At 38.1% G+C, this 22,500-nt stretch overlaps 1 protein-coding gene across 2 annotated transcripts in view; it reads left to right on the top strand.

Moving 5' to 3' along the window:
- Window positions 1-22,500, top strand: part of mdfic (MyoD family inhibitor domain containing) — a 78,860-nt gene that overhangs the window by 47,708 nt on the left and 8,652 nt on the right. For both annotated transcript variants that reach the window (XM_062064456.1, XM_062064457.1), the window contains exon 5: window positions 12,378-12,653. In XM_062064456.1, coding sequence (XP_061920440.1) covers window positions 12,378-12,653 — 276 coding nt within the window. The remainder of the gene's footprint in view (window positions 1-12,377; window positions 12,654-22,500) is intronic.

Here is a 22,500-nt window from a genome sequence, read left to right as displayed (position 1 = left end):
TGCACCAGTATATAAGCCGCACCCACTAAATTTGAGAAGACAAACATATTTTACTATGTTAGCCGCACCAGACTATAAGCCGCAGATATATACGCTGTGAACTGAGTTATTTACACAGAAATACTTTAAAAATGTTTACTTACATACCTTAATTGTTTCCAAACAGAAACGGCTGATGAAACAAAACAGGAGTCATTGTCATGGACCCACTAGTAGCGGAAGTTAGCTCTTCAATTAGCCAAACAGACTCATTAAGTCCACGGTGACGTTGTGGTGAATTTACAAAACTGAAACAATACAAAAAGAATGCCGCTGTAAGTTATTAATACTAAGAAAGCCACTTGTAAATGTGTTAATGCTAATGGCGCTAGCTTTATTACATTACGATAGCATGTACAAATATGCATGAAAACACTCCTACAGACATCACACATAAACGGTTTAGTAAGTAAAAATTGTTTTAGTTAAAGGCCTACTGAAATTAATTTTTTTATTTAAACGGGGATAGCAGATCCATTCTATGTGTCATACTTGATCATTTCGCGATATTGCCATATTTTTGCTGAAAGGATTTAGTAGAGAACATCGACGATAAAGTTCGCAACTTTTGGTCGCTGATAAAAAAAGCCTTGCCTGTAGCGGAAGTAGCGTGACGTCACAGGTTGAAAGGCTCCTCACATTTTCCCATTGTTTACACCAGCAGCGAGAGCACTTCGGACCGAGAAAGCGACGATTACCCCATTAATTTGAGCGAGGATGAAAGATTTGTGGATGAGGAACATGAGAGTGAAGGACTAGAGTGCAGTGCAGGACGTATCTTTTTTCGCTCTGACCATAACTTAGGTACAAGCTGGCTCATTGGATTCCACACTTTCTTCATTTTCTATTGTGGATCACGGATTTGTATTTTAAACCACCTGGGATACTATATCCTCTTGAAAATGAGAGTCCAGAACGCAAAATGGACATTCACAGTGACTTTTATCTCCACGACAATACATCGGCGAAGCACTTTAGCTACAGAGCTAACGTGATAGCATCGGGGTTAAATGCAGATAGAAACAAAAGAAATAAACCCCTGACTGGAAGGATAGACAGAAGATCAACAATACTATTAAACCATGGACATGTAACTACACAGTTAATGCTTTGCAGCCTGGCGAAGCTTAACAATGCTGTTGCTAACGACGCCATTGAAGCTAAATTAGCAACGGGACCTCACAGAGCTATGCTAAAAACATTAGCTATCCACCTACGCCAGCCAGCCCTCATCTGCTCATCAACACCCGTGCTCACCTGCGTTCCAGCGATCGACAAAGCGACGAAGGACTTCACCCGATCATCCATGCGGTCGGCGGCTAGCGTCGGATAGCGCGTCTGTTATCCACCTCAAAGTCCTCCTGGTTGTGTTGCTGCAGCCAGCCGCTAATACACCGATCCCACCTACAACTTTCTTCTTTGCAGTCTTCATTGTTCATTAAACAAATTGCAAAAGATTCACCAACACAGATGTCCAGAATACTGTGGAATTTTGAGATGAAAACAGAGCTTTTTGTATTGGATTCAATGGCGTCCGAATACTTCCGTTAAACGATTGACGTCACGCGCATACGTCATCATACATAGACCTTTTCAACCGGAAGTTGCGCGGGAAATGTAAAATGTCACTTTATAAGTTAACCCGGCCATATTGGCATGTGTTGCAATGTTAAGATTTCATCATTGATATATAAACTATCAGACTGCGTGGTCGCTAGAAGTGGCTTTCAGTAGGCCTTTAAATTATACAACTTACAAATGTTGCTATGAAGAATCCAAATGAGTAGAAACACTATGGACAGCCATAAGACGGAACAGCACTATTACTTCCGGTTGAAAGCTCAGTCTAAACAGAAGGTCACTGCAGCACCTGCAGTGAGCGAACTCATCTACAAATGTTGCCATAGCGCAAACAATACACACACCTTTTAAATGTCTTTGATTTTATTGTTTTTTTAAGTATTTGCATTATGGCTGTCAGCAAAGAAAAATCTACAAATTAGCCGCACTGTTTTACAATCCCCAGGTTTCAAAGCGTAGGAAAATAGTAGCGGCTTATAGTCCAAAATTTACGGTACTTATTTCTGGGTGTTGTTTTATGTTAGCCATACGGTCAGCTTTGATAATGCTTGATAATGATACTTAAGATAGTAAGATGCAGTTTATTTGCTGTACTGGAGGTGATTATTATTAGCTTAGCTCCACACTGTGTATGGAGACACGTAATTAGCTGCTAGCCGCTTGTCTGCCGGCGGACAGAAAATAAATATGGTGTCAGCCAGAAGAGGATCCGCGTTTGTGATTGCAAGTCATTAATAGGCAATGGCAATTACTCACTTTTTACGAAAAACAAATGGGTTAAAACTGCTGTGATATGAAATATGGTAGGACATGCTGCACTGAAACAACTGGAAATATGTGATGTATTACATTGTAATTGTATGCATGTTCCAAACAAACTGACAGCAACACCAACTCAATTGTGTTGCCAGCTATTCAAATAATATTGGCTGTGTGTTGAGGAGAGTACATTTATACTGTCAAACAAACTGGACACTGACTACTCTGAAGTGTATTCCTTGAATAGATAGAGCATTACAACAATGCTGACATTCCAGATGACGCATTTTCTGCTTCCACATTTTAAAGTTGTACCTAACTTACTGAGCAGAGTGCACTTCCAGCACACTCATTATTTTTTCATTTGTCCAACGGCGACTGCGCACGTCCATCATTGCCATCCTTGACAGTATCATCATTAACGTGATCAATGGTGATGCATATTATATGATGCATTACGTCCATTCATCTTTTCTTCATCGGGGTTAAAAATAAAGTCGGGAACCTGCCGCTTCTCCTTTTTTTTTATGACTTCTGCGGTTCTTCGGGAAGACCATTTGTTTCGGCGATCCCCTTTAACAACTATTTCTACTTTTGCTAAATTGAAACTTTGACTTCCTGGACAGGCAAGATAATTATACCTGCCAGTGAGCTCTGCTGTCTTTGCCGATGAGCGTGTTTGTGTGTGTGTGGCGAGCTTCAGTGGGGGGAAACGACTGCAGTTCCGCTTCATTCCATTTAGAGTGAATCTTGGAGGAAAAACATATTCTTACTTTGTCATGAGACCAAAGGCTACGCAGCATGTTTAAAGTAAGGACTTGATTGGGCATTATATGTTACATGACTCACCAAAATCTCATCCGTTAGGTTGAATGTGTTGGTTTTTATATTCTTTTCTACAAAACCCAAAAGCAGTGAAGTTGTCACGTTGTGTAAATGGTAAAAAAAAAAACAGAATACAATGATTGGCAAATCCTTTTCAACCTATATTCAATTGAATAGACTGCAAAGACAAGAAACCTAACGTTTGAACTGGTAAACTTTGTTATTTTTTGCAAATATTAACTCATTTGGGATTCGATGCCGGCAACATGTTTAAAAAAAAAAGCTGGCACAAGTGGCAAAAAAGACGGAGAAAGTTGAGGAATGCTCATTTAAAAGTTAAAGTAGCCATGATTGTCACACACACACCAGGTGTGGCGAAATTATTCTTTGCATTTGACCCATCACCCTTGATCTCACCCTGAGAGGTGAGGGGAGCCGTGAGCAGCAGCGGGGGTCGCGCCCTGGAATAATTTTTAGTGATTTAACCCCCAATTCCAACATCAAACACTTATTTGGAACATCCCACAGGTGAACAGGCTAATTGGGAACGGGTGGGTGCCATGATTGGGTATAAAAGCAGCTTCCATAAAATGCTCAGTCATTCACTAACAAGGACGGGGCGAGGGTCACCACTTTGTCAACAAATGCGTGAGCAAATTGTCCAACAGTTTAAGGACAACATTTCTAAACAAACTATTGCAAGGAATTTAGGGATTTCACCATCTACGCTCCGTAATATCATCAAAAGGTTCAGAGAATCTGGAGAAATCGCTGCACGTAAGCGGCAAGGCCGAAAACCAACATTGAATGCCAGTGACCTTCAATCCGTCAGGCGGTACTGCATCAAAAACCGACATCAGTGTGTAAAGGATATCACCACATGGGCTCGGGAACACTTCAGAAAACCACTGTCAGTAACTACAGTTTGTTGCTACATCTGTAAGTGCAAGTTAAAACTCTACTATGCAAATCAAAAGCCATTTATCAACAACACCCAGAAACGCCTCCAGCTTCGCTGGGCCCGTGCCCATCTAAGATGGACTGATGCAAAGTGTGATGGAAAAGTGTTCTGTGGTCTGACGAGTCCACATTTCAAATTGTTTTTGGAAACTGTGGACGTCGTGTCCTCCGGACCAAAGAGGAAAAGAACCATCAGGATTGTTATAGGCGCAAAGTGTAAAAGGCAGCATGTGTGATGGTATGGGGGTGTATTAGTGCCCAAGGCATGGGTAACTTCCACATCTGTGAAGGCACCATTAATGCTGAAAGGTACGTACAGCTTTTGGAGCAACATATGTTGCCATCCAAGCAACGTCTTTTTCATGGACGCCCCTGCTTATTTCAGCGAGACAATGTCAAGCCACATTCTGCATCAAGCAAGAATGGGAAATAATTCCAACTCTCCTCAGTTCCCAAACGTTTACTGAGTGTTGTTAAAAGGAAAGGCCATGTAACACAGTGGTGAACATGCCCTTGTGCCAACTTTTTTGCAATGTGTTGCTGCCATTAAATTCTAAGTTAATGATTATTTGCAAAAACCATTACATTTCTCAATTCCAACATTAAATATCTTGTCTTTGCAGTCTATTCAATTGAATAAAAGTTGAAAAGGATTCTCAAATCATTGTATTCTGTTGTTATTTACACAACATGCCAACTTCACTGCTTTTGGGTTTAGTATTTATTAGACCCTCCAGGATTTTTGAAACTGCTCAAACTAATTCAAATTCAACCAAACTTGCAAATTATGCAACTTTTTAGCATTTTTTTTCGTAATCCCCACAACTTCCCCGCACATTTTGAACAATCTTAGTATTGGCTCAGTTATTTCATTCATACACACATATCAACTAATGAAATGTATTCCTACAATGGCCCAAAGACCGGACTATAGTGTTTATCGATAGAGATGCCAATGTTTTTTTATGATAATCTCTCATTATCTCTCAGTTACAAACAAATATCACAGCTTTGGCGGAAGGATACGTGGGCAAGGGTTTTAGGCTCATTGCTCAGCTGTAAGATTACTTAGACAGGATGCAAAAAAACGAGACATATTCTTGGCAATAATTTTCGTCAAAATCGTACTCTACGAGCCGTACAAAAAATGAAGGTACCGCTGTACATTACTCAGTGTGACGACACATTAGAGTGTGTCACAGTCACAAAGAACACTTAAAACATTGATTCCACTTCACAAAATCAAAAGCTGATGCATTGTGTTGCTGGTGCAATGAGGGATGGAAAGAGACTGCAGCTGTGAAAGCACAACAGCTGTAGCTTCTTGTTAATACTTCACTCTCTCCACCCTTCATTTTGTCATTGACAGCCTTTTTGTCCCGGGAAAAGAAGCAGGCAAATCCATCACCTAGCTCATGAATCACTGCATTCCAAGTCCTCCATTGCAGTCAATCCCAATACTTGTGTTATTTATTCTTTAGTACTGAATGAAGTCACTTTACATTATCTCAACTTCATCATTACACATTTGAATTATTTTGTTGCCTTGGTTTGCGACTAAGAGCGAATCGAACACAGTTTTAAGCAGTTTTCCTACAAGGAATAACGTACACTAGCGTTCAAAAGTTTGGGGTCACATGTAAATGTCCTTATTTTTGAAGGAAAAGCACTGTACTTTTCAATGAAGATAACTTTAAACTAGTCTTAACTTTACAGAAATACACTCTATACATTGCTAATGTGCTAAATGACTATTCTGGCTGCAAATGTCTGCTTTTTGGTGCAATATCTACATAGGTGTATAGAGGCCTATTTCCAGCAACTATCACTCCAGTGTTCTAATGGTACAATGTGTTTGCTCATTGGCTCAGAAGGCTAATTGATGATTAGAAAACCCTTGTGCAATCATGTTCACACATCTGAAAACACTTTAGCTCCTTACAGAAGCTACAAAACTGACCTTCCTTTGAGCAGATTGAGTTTCTGGAGCATCACATTTGTGGGCTCAATTAAACGCTCACAATGGCCAGAAAAAGAGAACTTTCATCTGAAACTCCACAGTCTATTCTTGTTCTTAGAAATGAAGGCTATTCCACTAAATTGTTTGGGTGACCCCAAACTTTTGAACGGTAGTGTAGATCCAATTATTCAGTCCAGACTATGTCTGTAGCTATCGATTATTTTTTGACAATCAAGTAATCTATTTATTACTTTGTCCAAATACTCAAGTAATCGGATAAAATACACGGAATTGCCTTGATGCTTATTTTAGGGAACATTTTTCTAAAACAATATTCTTCTGCCATAATCTTCATCCTTTTTTTCTAATAAATGCATATCATCAATATTGAAATTGCCCATTTAACATGTGTGTGTTAATTAAAAAAATAAAACACTTGGCTGTTTGCTGCCATACTGTCGACCACACACCGCTTTCATGTACGCTCGATTGTAGCGCCTGTGCTTAAACTATGTCTGCTTATTCAAAGTTGTGTGCTCTTCATGTGGTCTAGATTTGATCCATTTGCATTAGTTACACTCTAATTATCGAAGCAAAGAAGAATCTGATCTTTTTGTATTCGCAAATTAATCCATTTAATCGACTTATCGTTGCAGCCCTAGTCAGAGACTCAAAAAAAATAAACACAAAACTATTTTGCTAGAGTTATTGTAGTTTCACATGCATTAAATACATTTACATGACATTGAACATCAGTCTCACCATTATTGGTAACAATACAGTGAGGAGCAGAGAGGGAATTACATAGTCATGTAAACACCAGTCGTGATGTTATTTTTTGCACTCTCATATTGAGTCTACTGACAGATATAAGTAAGAACTATACGCCACTTTGTATTATAAACGATAACAGCGGAGGATTCATGTGCATGTACGAGCCAGTCTGCCCCACAACAAGACGATGGAGAATAAGAATTAACTTACAGCGTCGGACCACAATGGCAGACTCGCGCAAAGATTTTCGGGTAAACCGCCACCATATATGGGGATATCAACTGATGTCACATGTTGGAAAAACAAGTCTTGCAAATTCTAAACGGCTCGTTTGGAGGAAGTATGAAGGAAGGCAAGGGTGTTTTATAAATATCTCCGCAATGCCTCCGGGGTTTGGGTTATATTTTTTGGGACTTGTGCAGATCCTAAATACACAAAAACAGATACCATAGGTAAGAAAAGTTGGGTTTGCTTAGTCCCCTTTAAATTCATTAGTGTTTCTCATAGGGTTGTACGGTATACCGGTACTAGTATAGTACTGCGATACTAATTAATCATATTCGGTACTATACCACCTCTAATAAGTACAGGTCCACCCCCCCGTTTTTGGCGTCGTCGTCGTCACGTCATGACATTGCTGGTTTTCCGAGCAGAGGAGCATGTTCGGCAACGCACAATCACGGAGTACTTACAAGCAGACACAGTGTGTAGACATAAAAGGGAAAACGGACGCATTTTGGCATAAAAACGAACGATAAAGGTGAAGTTATAACACTGAAACGCCCTCAGGAAGAGGTGCTTTAAGACACGGCTAGCTCACTAGCGGCTAACGTCCAGCCGCAGTCTGCAGTGTTTTAGCTACTTCTAAATCACTAATCCTCGCCTCCATGGTGACAAATAAAGTAAGTTTCTTACAAGTATCATCCCTGCAGGACAAGGAGTAGCTAAACATGCTTCACTACACACCGTAGCTCACCGCCGTCACAATGTAAACAAACACCATAGGTGGATCTACACCTGACATCCACTGTAATGATACCAAGTACAGGAGCGTATCTAGTCGATACTACTATGATTACATCGATATTTTTTCATTTTTAAAAAACATTTATTATGTTTATAAACTCAGTAAATAAGTTTCTGGACACATGAGAACTTTGAACATTACCAATGTATGATCCTGTAACTACATGGTATCAGATTGATACCCAAATTTGTGGTATCATCCAAAACTAATGTAAAGCATCCAAACAGCAGAAGAATAAGTGATTATTACATTTGAACAGAAGTGTAAATAGAACATGTTAAAAGAGAAAGTAAGCATATATTAACAGTAAATGGACAAGTAGATTAATAATTCATTTGTCCTTAATAATTTTGACAAAATAATAAAATATAATTGACACAGTATGTTACTGCATACATCAGCAGCTAAATTAGGGGCCTTTGTTTGCTTACTTACTAACAAAAGAAAAGTTGTCTCGTATGTTCACTATTTTATTTAAGGACAACATTGCAATAAGAAACATATGTTTAATGTACCATAAGATTGTTTGTTAAAATAAATCCAATTTTTTGTGGTCCCCTTTATTTAGAAACGTATCGAAAAGTATCGAAAAACATTTTGGTACCGTTACCAAAATATTGGTATCGGGACAACACTAGTTTCTCACCTTCACGGTCAAAGTGCTGGAACTCGCAACTTACTATGGCCCAATGGTGGATTATTTGCAATTATTTGCAAAAATGCACAGACTGAGTCCCCAACGCATGGGATTCTGCGGAATCAGCTATACATAGTAGAACCTTTATTTAACCAGATAAGAAGCTATATGAGATGGAATACAAAGACGGTGGCAAAATATTTGCTGAAAAAACAAATCATACAAAAAGTGGGCCATGCAAAAAACCGGAGTACCACTGTATTAGAAAATGATCCATGTATAACACAGGAATTAAAGAGACTATCGGTAAATGCTGACAAATGAAGAACGGGTGTGAATAAATAAGATCAACTTCTTCCTACTCTTTTTCGGACATTCTCAACTGGACAAGTTTGTTAGGGCATGTTTGAAATAAACTAACCAATGTCACATAGTGTGTTTGATTGCTTTGTTTTACGTTCACATCCGGCTTCTCCCTGGGTGATGTGCTGTTAAATTCCGATTCCCACATTTGCTCCTGTTTAACTCTAATTGTTGCGAGCTGACACGTGCATGGAAATAATCTCAACCACTTTTGGACGCCGCAAAAAAAAAAAAAAAAACTCTTTGGGGATGCTCTGTAAAGTAGCTCAATTAGGAAGAGTTGCTGAAGACTGGAGGTAAAGAAGGTGTAGACTGGCAGGGGGAGGTAACACGGGAGGAAGTCCCAGTAGAGCTGAATGTGCAGGTGCTCCTCAGGGCGAGATCTTCTGCTCGCTCTCATCCTTTCTTATCAGACAGGTCTTCTGACTTCAACATTCAGTGGGGCCACCTGAGCGTCAAAGCAAAGGAGATCATTACAGTTGCAGCTATTTTGTCTATCTATCACAGGCTTCTTTTTATCCGCAGCCCTCCACGTACTAATCTCGCCTTCCCTCGTCTTCACTCGGCTGCCTACAGCGGCGGCTTTTGTGATCCCGTCGCCGCGGCGCTCTGCCTCTCCCTGTCATCCTGGCGCCGAAATGTTTGCCAAGTGATCAATATCGCAAGGTTTGCCGAGAAGCAACGGATAAAGTCGGTGTGGCGCGGCAGAGTGCTGACAAAGTTTCTCGCTCACTTTTCAGTAAAGTTGAGTGTTTACCGCTGTCGGGAGTGAAAGGAAACTTTTTAACAGTTTAACATTTGTTTATTAATTTTGACAAAACAGTTAACAGAAATACAACACAATAAAAAACAAATGTTCTTTTTTCCACCCCACCCAAAGATAATTATGAAAAAAAAGGATTAATACAATAAAATAATAAAACAAAAAGTCAGATTAATAGGTACCGTATTTTCTGGACCATAGGGTGCACCTGGCCAGGCAAGAGCGAGGAATACAAAAGGCGCACGCACCGGATTATAAAGTGCATTAAAGGAGTCATAATATGATTTTTTTCTAAATGTAAAAGACTTCCTTGTGGTCTACATAACATGTGATGGTAGTTCTTTGCTCAAAAAGTTGCATAGATGATGTTTTGCAGATCATCTTCAAGTCGCTTTCTGACAGTCACTTCAGTATGCGCCGTTTTGTGCGCGGTCTTATTTACGTGGCTCACCTTCGGCGGCGTCTTCTCCCCGTCATCTTTGTTGTAGCGGTGTAGCGTGCAAGGACGGGAGTGGAAGAAGTGTCAAAAGATGGCGCTAACTGTTTTACTGACATTCACACTTTACTTCAATCAATAACGGAGCAGCATCTCCTCATCCATGGCTCACTAGTGCAACAACAACGCCGGAAATGTGTCCCGTGAAAAAAACGTCCGACCGGAACTTTCTAATAACTAAAGTTCCTTGGGTGAATTATGTAAACTCACTACACCGGTATGTTTTTAGCGCTTCCATAGCAAGATATAAGCTACTTTATATTAGAAGTGGCAACAGCAGAGGATGAATGTCCCATAACAAGAAGATAGTGAAAAAGAAGAAGCTTATTCAATACGGCATCGCCACAAACTACAGTGGCTGACATGCACACATTTTCAGGACTTATGCAGATCCCAATTACACATCAGCAGGTACCAGAAGGTAAGAAAAGTTGGTTTTGCTTAATATTGTCAAACAAAACGCCAGATAATACGTCTTCTAATGCAGTGGTCCCCAACCACCGGGCCGCGGCCCGGTACCGGTCCGCGGCCCGGTACCGGTCCGTGGACCGATTGGTACCGGGCCGCAGCTGCAAAAGAAATCTTTTTTTTTTTTTTTTTCAATTAAATCAACATAAAAACCACAATATATACGTTATATATCAATATAAATCAATACAGTCTGCAGGGATACAGTCCGTAAGCACACATGATTGTATTTCTTTATGATAAAAAAAAAAAAAAAAAATGTTTTACTACCCCCCCCCGGTCCGTGGGACAAATTTTCAAGCGTTGACCGGTCCTCACGTACAAAAAGGTTGGGGACCACTGTTCTAATAGGTGCCATTTTGCGGTCCTTATACACACACCATAGTAATACTTGTATCTCCGACTACGGTAGCCGTAATGGGCCGACAATCCATCAATTGGTGTGGCTTCAAAGTCGTACTAAAACATGTTGACATTTTTTTGAGTGCCGTGTGTAATGTTCTTTATTTTCAATGGAACATTTAAAGTTTTGGTGTTGTTTACTGGTGTCATATTGCAGTCTACACGTGTCTCTTATGTGTGACTGCCATCTACTGGTCACACTTACCATTGCACCATGTACCAAATAAAATTGCTTCAAGGTCGGTAAGCACAACCAGATTTATTCCGTACATTAGGCGCATCGTGTTATAAGGCGCACTGTCGAGTTTTGAGAAAATGAAAGGATTTTAGGTGCACCTTTTAGTATGAAAAATACAGTACAAGCAAATTTTGATATAACGCCACAGACAACTGCACTTCCGAATGGCCTCAACATGGTGCAGCAATACACAAAAGCAAACAAGAGGCTCATCAATCAACCACAATTCAACCACATCTCAATCGGGGCCGAGCTGGAGATCAGTCTCCTTTGCATATTTAGAAAACCACTCCATACTTCCCGAAACTTCACAGAACATTTTTGTACCTGTCTTAAGAGCTGAATTGATTCTAAATCGATTACATTTTTTCTAAAATAAAACAAATATTTTTTTTAAAACATATATATATATATATATATGGTTGTTTTTTTTCATTTATTATTATTATTTTTTTAAATAGGCTATCTCCATGCAACCAGAAGGAGCTTTTCTAACCTGTTTTGAAACATTTTCAATATAACTATTATACCAAATAATACATTGGTAAAATATTGAACCTATTTATTATGAGAATTATATATTGTATAATTATTGTTTCTTTATGTATTTAATAAGTATTTACTTACTCATTGTATAGTTATTTACGTATGTATTTATTCACTGTTGTGTTACAAATGAAAAACAAACACATGGGATAAAAGTGCTCTGATCCAAAAAGGGGTAGGATTAAATACGATATGCTTCTTCCTACTCCTTTACAAACATGCTGTAATGAAACAACTGGAAATATGTTATGTATTACATTGTAATTGTATGCATGTTTGAAGTAAACTGACACCAACCAACCACCAACCAAAATCGGTTTGACTCGAGAATCGATTCTGAATCGAATCCTTACCCCAGGAATTGGAATGGGATCAAATCGTTAGGAGCCCAAAGATTTCCACCCCTGTGTCTTATTAGCGTCTAATATGGAGAATAGCATCACAGTTGTTGTCATGGTTACCCCCAGCTTCAGTTTGGCTTCTACCTGCAATCTTACTTCAATAATAGGCTTGACTGAAGTCTTTATGTTTACTTCCAGCTCAACCTCACACCGATAAAAGCCCAAACGGAGCACCGGTGGACCGCACCGCCATCTACCCGGGTGTCAGTAACGTGGGCACCACCTGCAAATGCACGTGCGCCAATGTCGGGAGAACGACGCCAGCGTCGGCGGCACCGGCGACCCAGCAGCCGTCCACGCCGGTTTCGCAGAAGATGCAGCGAAAGTTGAGGTCCAGCTTGTCCATGGACAGCGACAGCAGCCGACGCAGCAAGGGAAGCTCCATGGGGTCGCAGAAACCGCCTTTACCTGAAGGTTAGTGTTTCAAATGTTAGGATTCTTACTTCATCAAACTCATTTGGGACTAACACCTTCTAACCGCTAACAGCTAACAGCTTGCATTTTACTAATAATGCATCTTGTTTCATTAAGATAGTGATCCAAACATAGAATAATCAAAATAAAATGTTCATCATAGTCACCAATGCAAAAACGCCTGAGTGTGCAGTTGACAAATCCAAATTAGAACTAAATATGTACACTACCGTTCAAAAGTTTGGGGTCACCCAAACAATTTTGTGGAATAGCCTTCATAGCTTTCAGGGGGGGGGGGGGGAGGGGGGTTACCCACATATGCGGTCCTCTCCAAGGTTTCTCATAGTCATTCACATTGACGTCCCACTGGGGTGAGTTTTCCTTGCCCGTATGTGGGCTCTGTACCAAGGATGTCGTTGTGGCTTGTACAGCCCTTTGAGACACTTGTGATTTAGGGCTATATAAATAAACATTGATTGATTGATTGATGATTTCTAAGAAGAAGAATAGACTGTGGAGTTTCAGATGAAAGTTCTCTTTTTCTGGCCATTTTGAGCGTTTAATTGACCCCACAAATGTGATGCTCCAGAAAGTCAATCTGCTCAAAGGAAGGTCAGTTTTGTAGCTTCTGTAACGAGCTAAAGTGTTTTCAGATGTGTGAACATGATTGCACAAGGGTTTTCTAATCATCAATTAGCCTTCTGAGCCAATGAGCAAACACATTGTACCATTAGAACACTGGAGTGATAGTTGCTGGAAATGGGCCTCTATACACCTATGTAGATATTGCACCAAAAAGCAGACATTTGCAGCTAGAATAGTCATTTAGCACATTAGCAATGTATAGAGTGTATTTCTTTCAAGTTAAGACTAGTTTAAAGTTATCTTCATTGAAAAGTACAGTGCTTTTCCTTCAAAAATAAGGACATTTACATGTGACCCCAAACTTTTGAACGGTAGTGTATAAAAATATGAAAAACCACACAAAGAACATTAGAGCCATTCCACTCAATCAGTGCCATTGGCATCTCCAATAAATAAAATGTATCCATTCAAAATAAAATAACTGTAAACTATTTTTTATTTAGCAAAGAGCGCTGCACATTGATCTGATTGCATATTTAATACATGCAATTAATACTAGGGTTGTCTACATCCAACTTTTTCACTTCCGAAACAATACTACTATTGGAGCCTTGAGTATTGGCCAATACCAGTATTAATCCAATACAATACCAGCAGGAATTATACTGTATGTACTTTTATTATTTTGTACTGTGAAATGTTAGTAAAGGTTCAATCAAATGAAATGACTCAAACAGAGAACAATGCTAGGTATAAAAAAACACTAACCTATTTTTAGTTACCGTCTGAAATCGACTTATGCTGGCTTTTCGGGAAGGTGCCGTACCGTTCGTGTGTGCATGTGTGTTTGTTTGTGTAGTGCGCAAGCGTGCCTGTCTGGGAGAAAGAAAAAGTTCTCTTTACATTTGAAAAAAGTACTGAAACAGAACCGTAAACTGTGACCCAAAAACCGAGGTATCTACCGTTGAACCCCCTGTCTTTAAGTTGAAATGGAGTGGTAATTTGTTGTTTTGCTACTGGCCACAATAATTCAGTGAATAAAGCTCATGGCGCAGTAAATTGAATGATGCGGACACATTTGTTACTGGATACTTTCTAATATGCTTCTGCCTTGGAGACTTTGTGTGTGTAATATGCAACTATATTTATTTGATAATTGCTTATGTAGACAAAAGTGTTTTAGACGGCAATGTTGTTTAAGTAATGGCACATATTACGCATGTGTGCCATTGTGTGCTTAGCTGTTGTGTAGCTGCTCACAAGACTGCTTGTATTAGAGCTTTTATTGGAAAGTATAGATGCAAACCGTTATAGTCTGATACTTCGTTTTTTTGGATTTTTTTTTTTTTTGCTACTATCGGACCGATAACTGATATCATTATTGGATTTGGACACCCCTAATTTAAACTTCTTCAAACAATGGAAAATAGCATTTGTTGCCGGTCCCCAACTATTAAGTAGAATAATTTAAATCATTCAAATAGTTTTTTGTTTTGTTTGTTTATACCTATTTTTCTTCCTTATTCTTCCTTATCCAAACGATACTTTTTATTTTTTTATTTTTAAATAAAGTAAACTTCACACTTTAGTCATGTCAGTAGGTTTGCACTAACCATAACACATCTGAAAAAAAAGGAATATTATGCAGGTCGACAGGAAGTTGCATCATTCAATCCTGCATGGGAAGTCCAAAAGTTCACTTTTTTACGGTGTATATTCCATGGCTTGGGGAGTTAAAATCTTAACACAGTCCGCAAAATCTTTTTTTTATGTTTATTTTGAAATGTGCTTAGTGTCATCAAGTTATTAGTATAACATCAATAGTATAACATATTATAGTATTTCATGTATTTGATATATACTATAAATTCTGTACTATAAATCTCTACTTTTTTTCTACGCTTTAAACCCTGCGGTTTATAAAACGGTGAGGCTAATTCATGGATTTTTCTTCACTGGTGGCCAAATGCAAATAGTTTTAAAAAGCAAACAAACAAGCAAAGGCACTGAATAGGTGTGTTATTGTTTGTGCTATAGCGCCATCTTTTGGACGTGTTCACTCTTTGCAGGCGCTGCAGGGCTGCACTGCCGTTCTGTTTAGACTGATCTTTCAACCCGAAGTACAAGCGTTTTTACTCGTGTGGATTGTTCATTCATCACTCCAAGCAACATTTGTAAGTTTTACAATATAACTAAAACAATTCTTATTTCCTTAAACCGTCCCATGTGTGATGTCTGTAGGAGTGTTTTCAAACATATTAGTACATGCTATCGTAATGTAATGAAGCTAGCGCCGTAAGCATTAGCTAATATGCTAACAAGTTGTCGAGTGTTTTTTGTAGTGTTATTAACTTACAATGGCATTTCTTATGTTTTTGTTTTTTTTTTCCCCGTAAAAACCAAAACGGCACCGTGAAGTTATTGAGTGTGTTTAGCTGACTGGAGAGCTAGCTTCCACAGCTAGTGGGTCCATGGCGATGACTTCTGTTTTGTTTGATCAGCCGTTTTACTGCTGTGTTACAGAACCGTTTGAAAACAATTAAGGTATGTAAATAAACATGTACAAAATCTTTCAGTGTAAATAACTCATTTCATACCGTATAATGCAGGGGTCACCAAAGCGGTGCCCGCGGGCACCAGGTAGCCCGTAAGGACCAGATGAGTAGCCCGCTGGCCTGTTCTAAAAATAGCTCAAATAGCAGCACTTACCAGTGAGCTGCCTCTATTTTTTAAATTGTATTTATTTACTAGCAAGCTGGTCTCGCTTTGCCCGACATTTTTAATTCTAAGAGAGACAAAACTCAAATAGAATTTGAAAATCCAAGAAAACATTTTGAAGACTTGGTCTTCACTTGTTTAAATAAATTCATTCATTTTTTTACTTTGCTTCTTAAACTTTCAGAAAGACAATTTTAGAGAAAAAATACAACCTTAAAAATGATTTTAGGATTTTTAAACACATATACCTTTTTACCTTTTAAATTCCTTCCTCTTCTTTCCTGACAATTTAAATCAATGTTCAAGTAATTTATTTTTTTTTATTGTAAAGAAAAATAAATACATTTGAATTTAATTCTTCATTTTAGCTTATCTTTTTTCGACGAAGAATATTTGTGAAATATTTCTTCAAACTTATTATGATTCAAATTAAAAAAAATTCTTCTGGCAAATCTAGAAAATCTGTAGAATCAAATTTAAATCTTATTTCAAAGTCTTTTGAATTTCTTTTAAAATTTTTGTTCTGGAAAATCTAGAAGAAATAATGATTTGTCTTTGTTAGAAATACAGCTTGGTCCAATTTGTTATATATTCTAACAAATTGCAGATTGGATTTTAACCTATTTAAAACATGTCATCAAAATTCTAAAATTAATCTTAATCAGGAAAAATTACTAATGATGTTCCATAAATTCTTTTTTTAAGTTTTTCAAAAAGATTCGAATTAGCTAGTTTTTCTCTTCTTTTTTTCGGTTGAATTTTGAATTTTAAAGAGTCGAAATTGAAGATAAACTATGTTTCAAAATGTAATTGTCATTTTTTTCGTGTTTTCTCCTCTTTTAAACCATTCAATTAAGTGTAAATATCAATAATTATTAATAATAACATAGAGTTAAAGGTAAATTGAGCCAATTGGCTATTTCTGGCAATTTATTGAAGTGTGTATCAAACTGGTAGCCCTTCGCATTAATCACTACCCAAGAAGTAGCTCTTGCTTTCAAAAAGGTTGGTGACCCCTGGTATAATGTATCAACAGCTTATAGGCCTGTGCAGGTAATATATGGAAAATATATATTTTTTCTTCTCAAATTTAGTGCACTGCAAAACTGAAATCTAAGTAAGATGAAATATCTCAAATAAGGGTGATATTTGCTTATTTTCTGTCTGATAAGATCATTCTTCTCACTAAGCAGATTTTATGTGAGAGTGTTTTACTTGTTTTAAGGGTTTTGGTCCTAAATGATGTCAGTAAGATATTACAGCTTGTTGCTGAGATTTGATGAGCTATATTGAGTAAAACATGCTTGAAACTAGAATATCAACTGTTGTGTCATCAACACTCACAAGTATAAATTTCTTATTTCAAGCATGTAAAAAAAAAATCATGACTTTGACACAAATGTGTCTCATATTAAAACAGATGACAGCCAAATGGACTTTTGCTGTTTTATTTTCAATGAAACAATAGAAAATACGTACTCATATAGTAGTACAGTTGTTATTAATGAGAATATACTTATTTTAAGGTATTTTTGGGTTCATTGAGGTTAGCTAATTTGACTTGTTTTGGAAAGTCTCGACAAGCCAAATTTTCTTGTTATATTGGCAGATAATTTTGCTTAGTTCAAATAAAATACCCCTCATTTTTGTATTTTTTTTTCTTGTTTTTCAACACTGACTTTTTGCAGTGTGGGTGCGGCTTATACACCAGTGGGCTCTATAATCGGGAAAATACCGTACTAAAAAAATCAGTCCTATTACTTAAATGAGTCATCCTCACCTTAGAAATCTTGTGAACATTTTTTAATAAAGTTTAAGTGCTCATTTTTGGTTGTTCCATATGTATATTATCAAAATTAAAATTGCAGTAGACAGAAATGGAAGTTTATTTTTAGAGCGTAATGACAAGCAAGTGGCACAATTCGGTGGAATGACCCTTCTATATTATTATTTTATTAAAACTTTATTGATCACAGGAATATAAAGTATATTGAACAAATATACAATAATAATGTCAAAAAAACATCACAACATTTAAACCTGGAGGCAATAGGACATTTCAGACAAAGGTATTGATAACACATTTGTAGCCCCCACTCACCTTTTAATGGCGGCATGCATGGCCACTCCTATTTATCGCACTCCTGCGGTGTTTTTTGCGTCGGGTCGTCTTTGCTGTGGAGGCCGTCGCATTGTCAGGTGCGGAGCCGAGGTGAGTCCGGTAATGACCGGTCCTGTTCCTGCCTGCGAAGATAGGTGTGACCGCCTAACGAGGGCAGAGAGCGCGGGGTGCCCATTAAAAGTCGTGACCAGCCTTCCTCGGGGCCCCTCACACCTCTCTGGGCCCTCCCGCCCTGCATCCCGCCACGCCAGCCCGCCTCGGCCCTCGTTAATGAGCAGCCTTCATCTGCATCGTCCACGCTTTATCAGTACACACATCCATCACCAGGTTTGTGCCATAGATTGAGTTGTGCGTTTACACGAAGCAGAAAAGTAGGCGGCCTGATCTTTATTTGATGATTTGCCACACTTGAATTATGCATCAGGTGGAGTACAACTTGTGCATCCTGCCGAGATGTTGCACACATGTCGTAATTGGTAAAGAGGGTTTGGAGAAGGCGGGTGGGGGGAGGGGGACGTGCACCAGCAGCTCAACAAGTCTTCCTCATTATGGCTTTTGTGTTGACTGCTTTGCAGATGCCAGCTCTTGGCATCAATATGCTCCAGTATTTATTTCCCGGCGGAAGAGGAAAAAAAAGGGGCGGAAAAAAAAAGAAAGGGAAAAAAGCCAAGCTGTTGTGTTTGAGTGTTTACACGGATTAACATAATCTGTTTGCCTGTGAAATTAGCCTCCTAAACAGGCCCGCTGAACACAAGACATATAAAAGGCGTGAGCTACAAGGAGTTAGCTCCAGGGATTCCTTGTGTTCTTTGGCGAGCGTGATAACACCATCGGGGGTTTCCGAGGGGTTCTTCCCGGGTGCCGATTTTGTACGGGGCGACTCCCGACATGATGCTTTTGCTTAATTGTGTGTGTAATCAACACAGATCCTTAAGCTGCTTTAGTTGTTTACAGCTATGGCGAATGCTGAGTCTTTCATTTGATGAACATTGTGTTGTACGCTATACTCATACTTGCCAACTTTGACACCTCCGAATTCGGGAGATTGGGGGGTGGGGGCGGGGAGGGAGGCGGGGCGGGGTTAAGGGGGAGGAGTATATTTATAGCTAGAATTCACTGAAATTAAAGTATTTTTTATATATATAAATATATATACACTACCGTTCAAAAGTTTGGGGTCACCCAAACAATTTAGTGGAATAGCCTTCATTTCTAAGAACAAGAATAGACTGTGGAGTTTCAGATGAAAGTTCTCTTTTTCTGGCCATTTTGAGCGTTTAATTGACCCCACAAATGTGATGCTCCAGAAAGTCAATCTGCTCAAAGGAAGGCCAGTTTTGTAGCTTCTGTAACGAGCTAAAGTGTTTTCAGATGTGTGAACATGATTTCTCAAGGGTTTTCTAATCATCAATTAGCCTTCTGAGCCAATGAGCAAACACATTGTACCATTAGAACACTGGAGTGATAGTTGCTGGAAATGGGCCTCTATACACCTATGTAGATATTGCACCAAAAAGCAGACATTTGCAGCTAGAATAGTCATTTAGCACATTAGCAATGTATAGAGTGTATTTCTTTCAAGTTAAGACTAGTTTAAAGTTATCTTCATTGAAAAGTACAGTGCTTTTCCTTCAAAAATAAGGACATTTACATGTGACCCCAAACTTTTGAACGCTAGTGTGTATATACAGTATATATATATATATATATATATATATATATATATATATATATATATATATATATATATATATATATATATATATATATATATATATATATATATATATATATATATTATATATATATATATATTAGGGCTGCAACTAACCATTAATTTTATAATCGATTAATCTGTCGATTATTACTTCGATTAATCGATTAATAATCAGATAGAAGAGACAAACTACATTTCTATCCTATCCAGTATTTTGTTGAAAAAAAACAGCATAATGGCACCATACTTATTTTGATTATCGTTTCTCAGCTGTTTGTAAATGTTGCAGTTTATAAATAAAGGTTTATTAAAAAAAAATATATATTTTAAAAAAAACAAACAAAAAAACTCTGCGCATAGCATAGATCCAACGAATCGATGACTAAATTAATCGGCAACTATTTTAATAATCGATTTCAATCAATTTAATCGATTAGTTGTTGCAGCCCTAATATATATATATATATATATATATATATATATATATATATATATATATATATATATATATATATATATATATATATATATATATATATATATATATATATATATATATATATATAGTACAGTAAACAGTAATGAAAACACAGTTGTTCTACTAACTGTACTGTACTTGCTGCTTACTTAAAAAAAAAATAACACTTACCTTTCACTATTTGAGTATCTTTTGTTCTGCCATTTGAGTACTGGCAAGCGATCTCTGAATCCGGGAACATATCCTTCACGGATTTGTTGAAAACATCCGCAAATGAGAACGGAATGTTGCTTGCAAGGTGGCCCATAATACTGCGTTGCCGCCGCCTTGTGCTTCTCTGACCGTTCATGAGTGACTATATCCATTCGACCACCGTGTTATGGGTTATAGATACAACTATGGATAACGGAGACATATATAATAGTCTCTTTTTCAGGTGAGAGGACGCTAAAGGCATTGCCTTTAAGGCACGCCCCCAATATTGTTTGTCCGGCTGGAAATTTTGGATATTACAACTTGCCGTAGTTTTGAAGCAATGCATGATGGGAATTCGGATGTTGTGTGTCAGTGTATTAACGTGCCGGCTGGTATAAACACACGCTGAGAATTAGCTCCGTGCCTGCCTACTTTATGGGGATAGATAAACCTATGGATAATATATAATAGTCTCCTTTTCAGGTGAGAGATGACGCTAAAGGCACTGCCTTTAAGGCACGCCCCCAATATTGTTGTCCGGGTGGAAATCGGGAGAATGGTTGTCCCGGGAGATTTTCGGTAGAGGCACTGAAATTCGGGAGTCTCCCGTAAAATTTGTGAGTGTTGGCAAGTATGGCTATACTGACTCACTTCTGGGTCTCCAACAGGACCTCTAATGATGTTCCTCTTTTTTGACTTATAAACGTTGTTTTAATGTTGGATATTCATGTGTGTCTAAATGTTTAATCCTAAAGTTAATTTATTTGGGCGTAAACTTGCTTGAAGTTTTGGATGCCTCTGAATTTAGGATGTAACTACATTTCACATCACGGTTATTGTGACCGCAATCATCAGGTGTGTAAAAATTCATTGGTACAAATCGAAAGCCAATTTTAACTTTAGAGATATGAATATATAATTTGGCGAGCCTCTGGGTCATGTACAGTACAGGCCAAAAGTTTGGACACAACCTTCCATTCAATGCGTTTTCTTTATTTTCATGACTATTGACATTGTAGATTGTCACTGAAAGCATCAAAACTATGAATGGACACATGTGGAGTTATGTACTTTACAAAAAAAGGTGAAATGACTGAAAACATGTTTTATACTCTAGAAAACATGTTTTATACTCTAGTTTCTTCAAAATAGCCACCCTTTGCTCTGATTACTTTTTCGCACACTCTTGGCATTCTCTCGATGAGCTTCAAGAGGTAGTCACCTGAAAGGGTTTCCACTTCACAGGTGTCATAGTTTTGATGCCTTCAGTGACAATCTACAATGTAAATAGTCATGGAAATAAAGAAAACGCATTGAATGAGAAGGCGTGTCCAAACTTTTGGCCTGTACTGTATATCTAGCATGGATCGGTCGATGTCCGGTTGGAAAGTCATTTATTTGTTGATTGGAACTCTGTTATATGGTCGCTATAATCTTGCGAGACTTCTGTGATGACGTAATACGAGAGTTACGTTCTTGTTTGCTACTGGCAGCAACAGAGCAACATGGCAGACAGCACCGAAATAATTTACCAACAATGAAGCCCCAAATATTAAATCTAAAGTGTGATAAACGTTCAGATTTATTTAAAAAAACATTTTTTGTATTTTTTTTTGTTGTCCTCTCCAGCTTCTCAGGCAAATCATATAGTTGATGTAGATGATCATATAGTTGATGTAGATGCTCATATAGTTGATGTAGATGCTCATATAGGCTGTTCACATTTACTTTACAAAAGAGAAGTGTAGGATACTTCTCTTGTTGCCTTATTTGTATTTGACTTTATTAAATGTATTTATATTAGAAACACAACATGTGTATATAAGAAAGGGTGCAAAGTCTGCAGGCAGTAGGAAACACATGGTTAAGTGTAGGGAGTAAAACTGATGGCAGTCTAAAGTTCAAGATTTTTGGAGCTCTTTGTTCAGTGGATCAGATGTTTGATGAAGCTCTGTGTCTATCTACCACCACTACTGTTTATTTGTTACTGACTGTGGCAGGACACCTCTGCCTCTGTTTCACTTTATGTTGC

Source organism: Entelurus aequoreus, linkage group LG12, assembly GCF_033978785.1.
Source record: "Entelurus aequoreus isolate RoL-2023_Sb linkage group LG12, RoL_Eaeq_v1.1, whole genome shotgun sequence".
Classification (NCBI taxonomy): Eukaryota; Metazoa; Chordata; class Actinopteri; order Syngnathiformes; family Syngnathidae; genus Entelurus; species Entelurus aequoreus.
The sequence above is the reverse complement of the archived record's forward strand: the minus strand, read 5'-3'. Positions and strand labels throughout refer to the sequence as shown.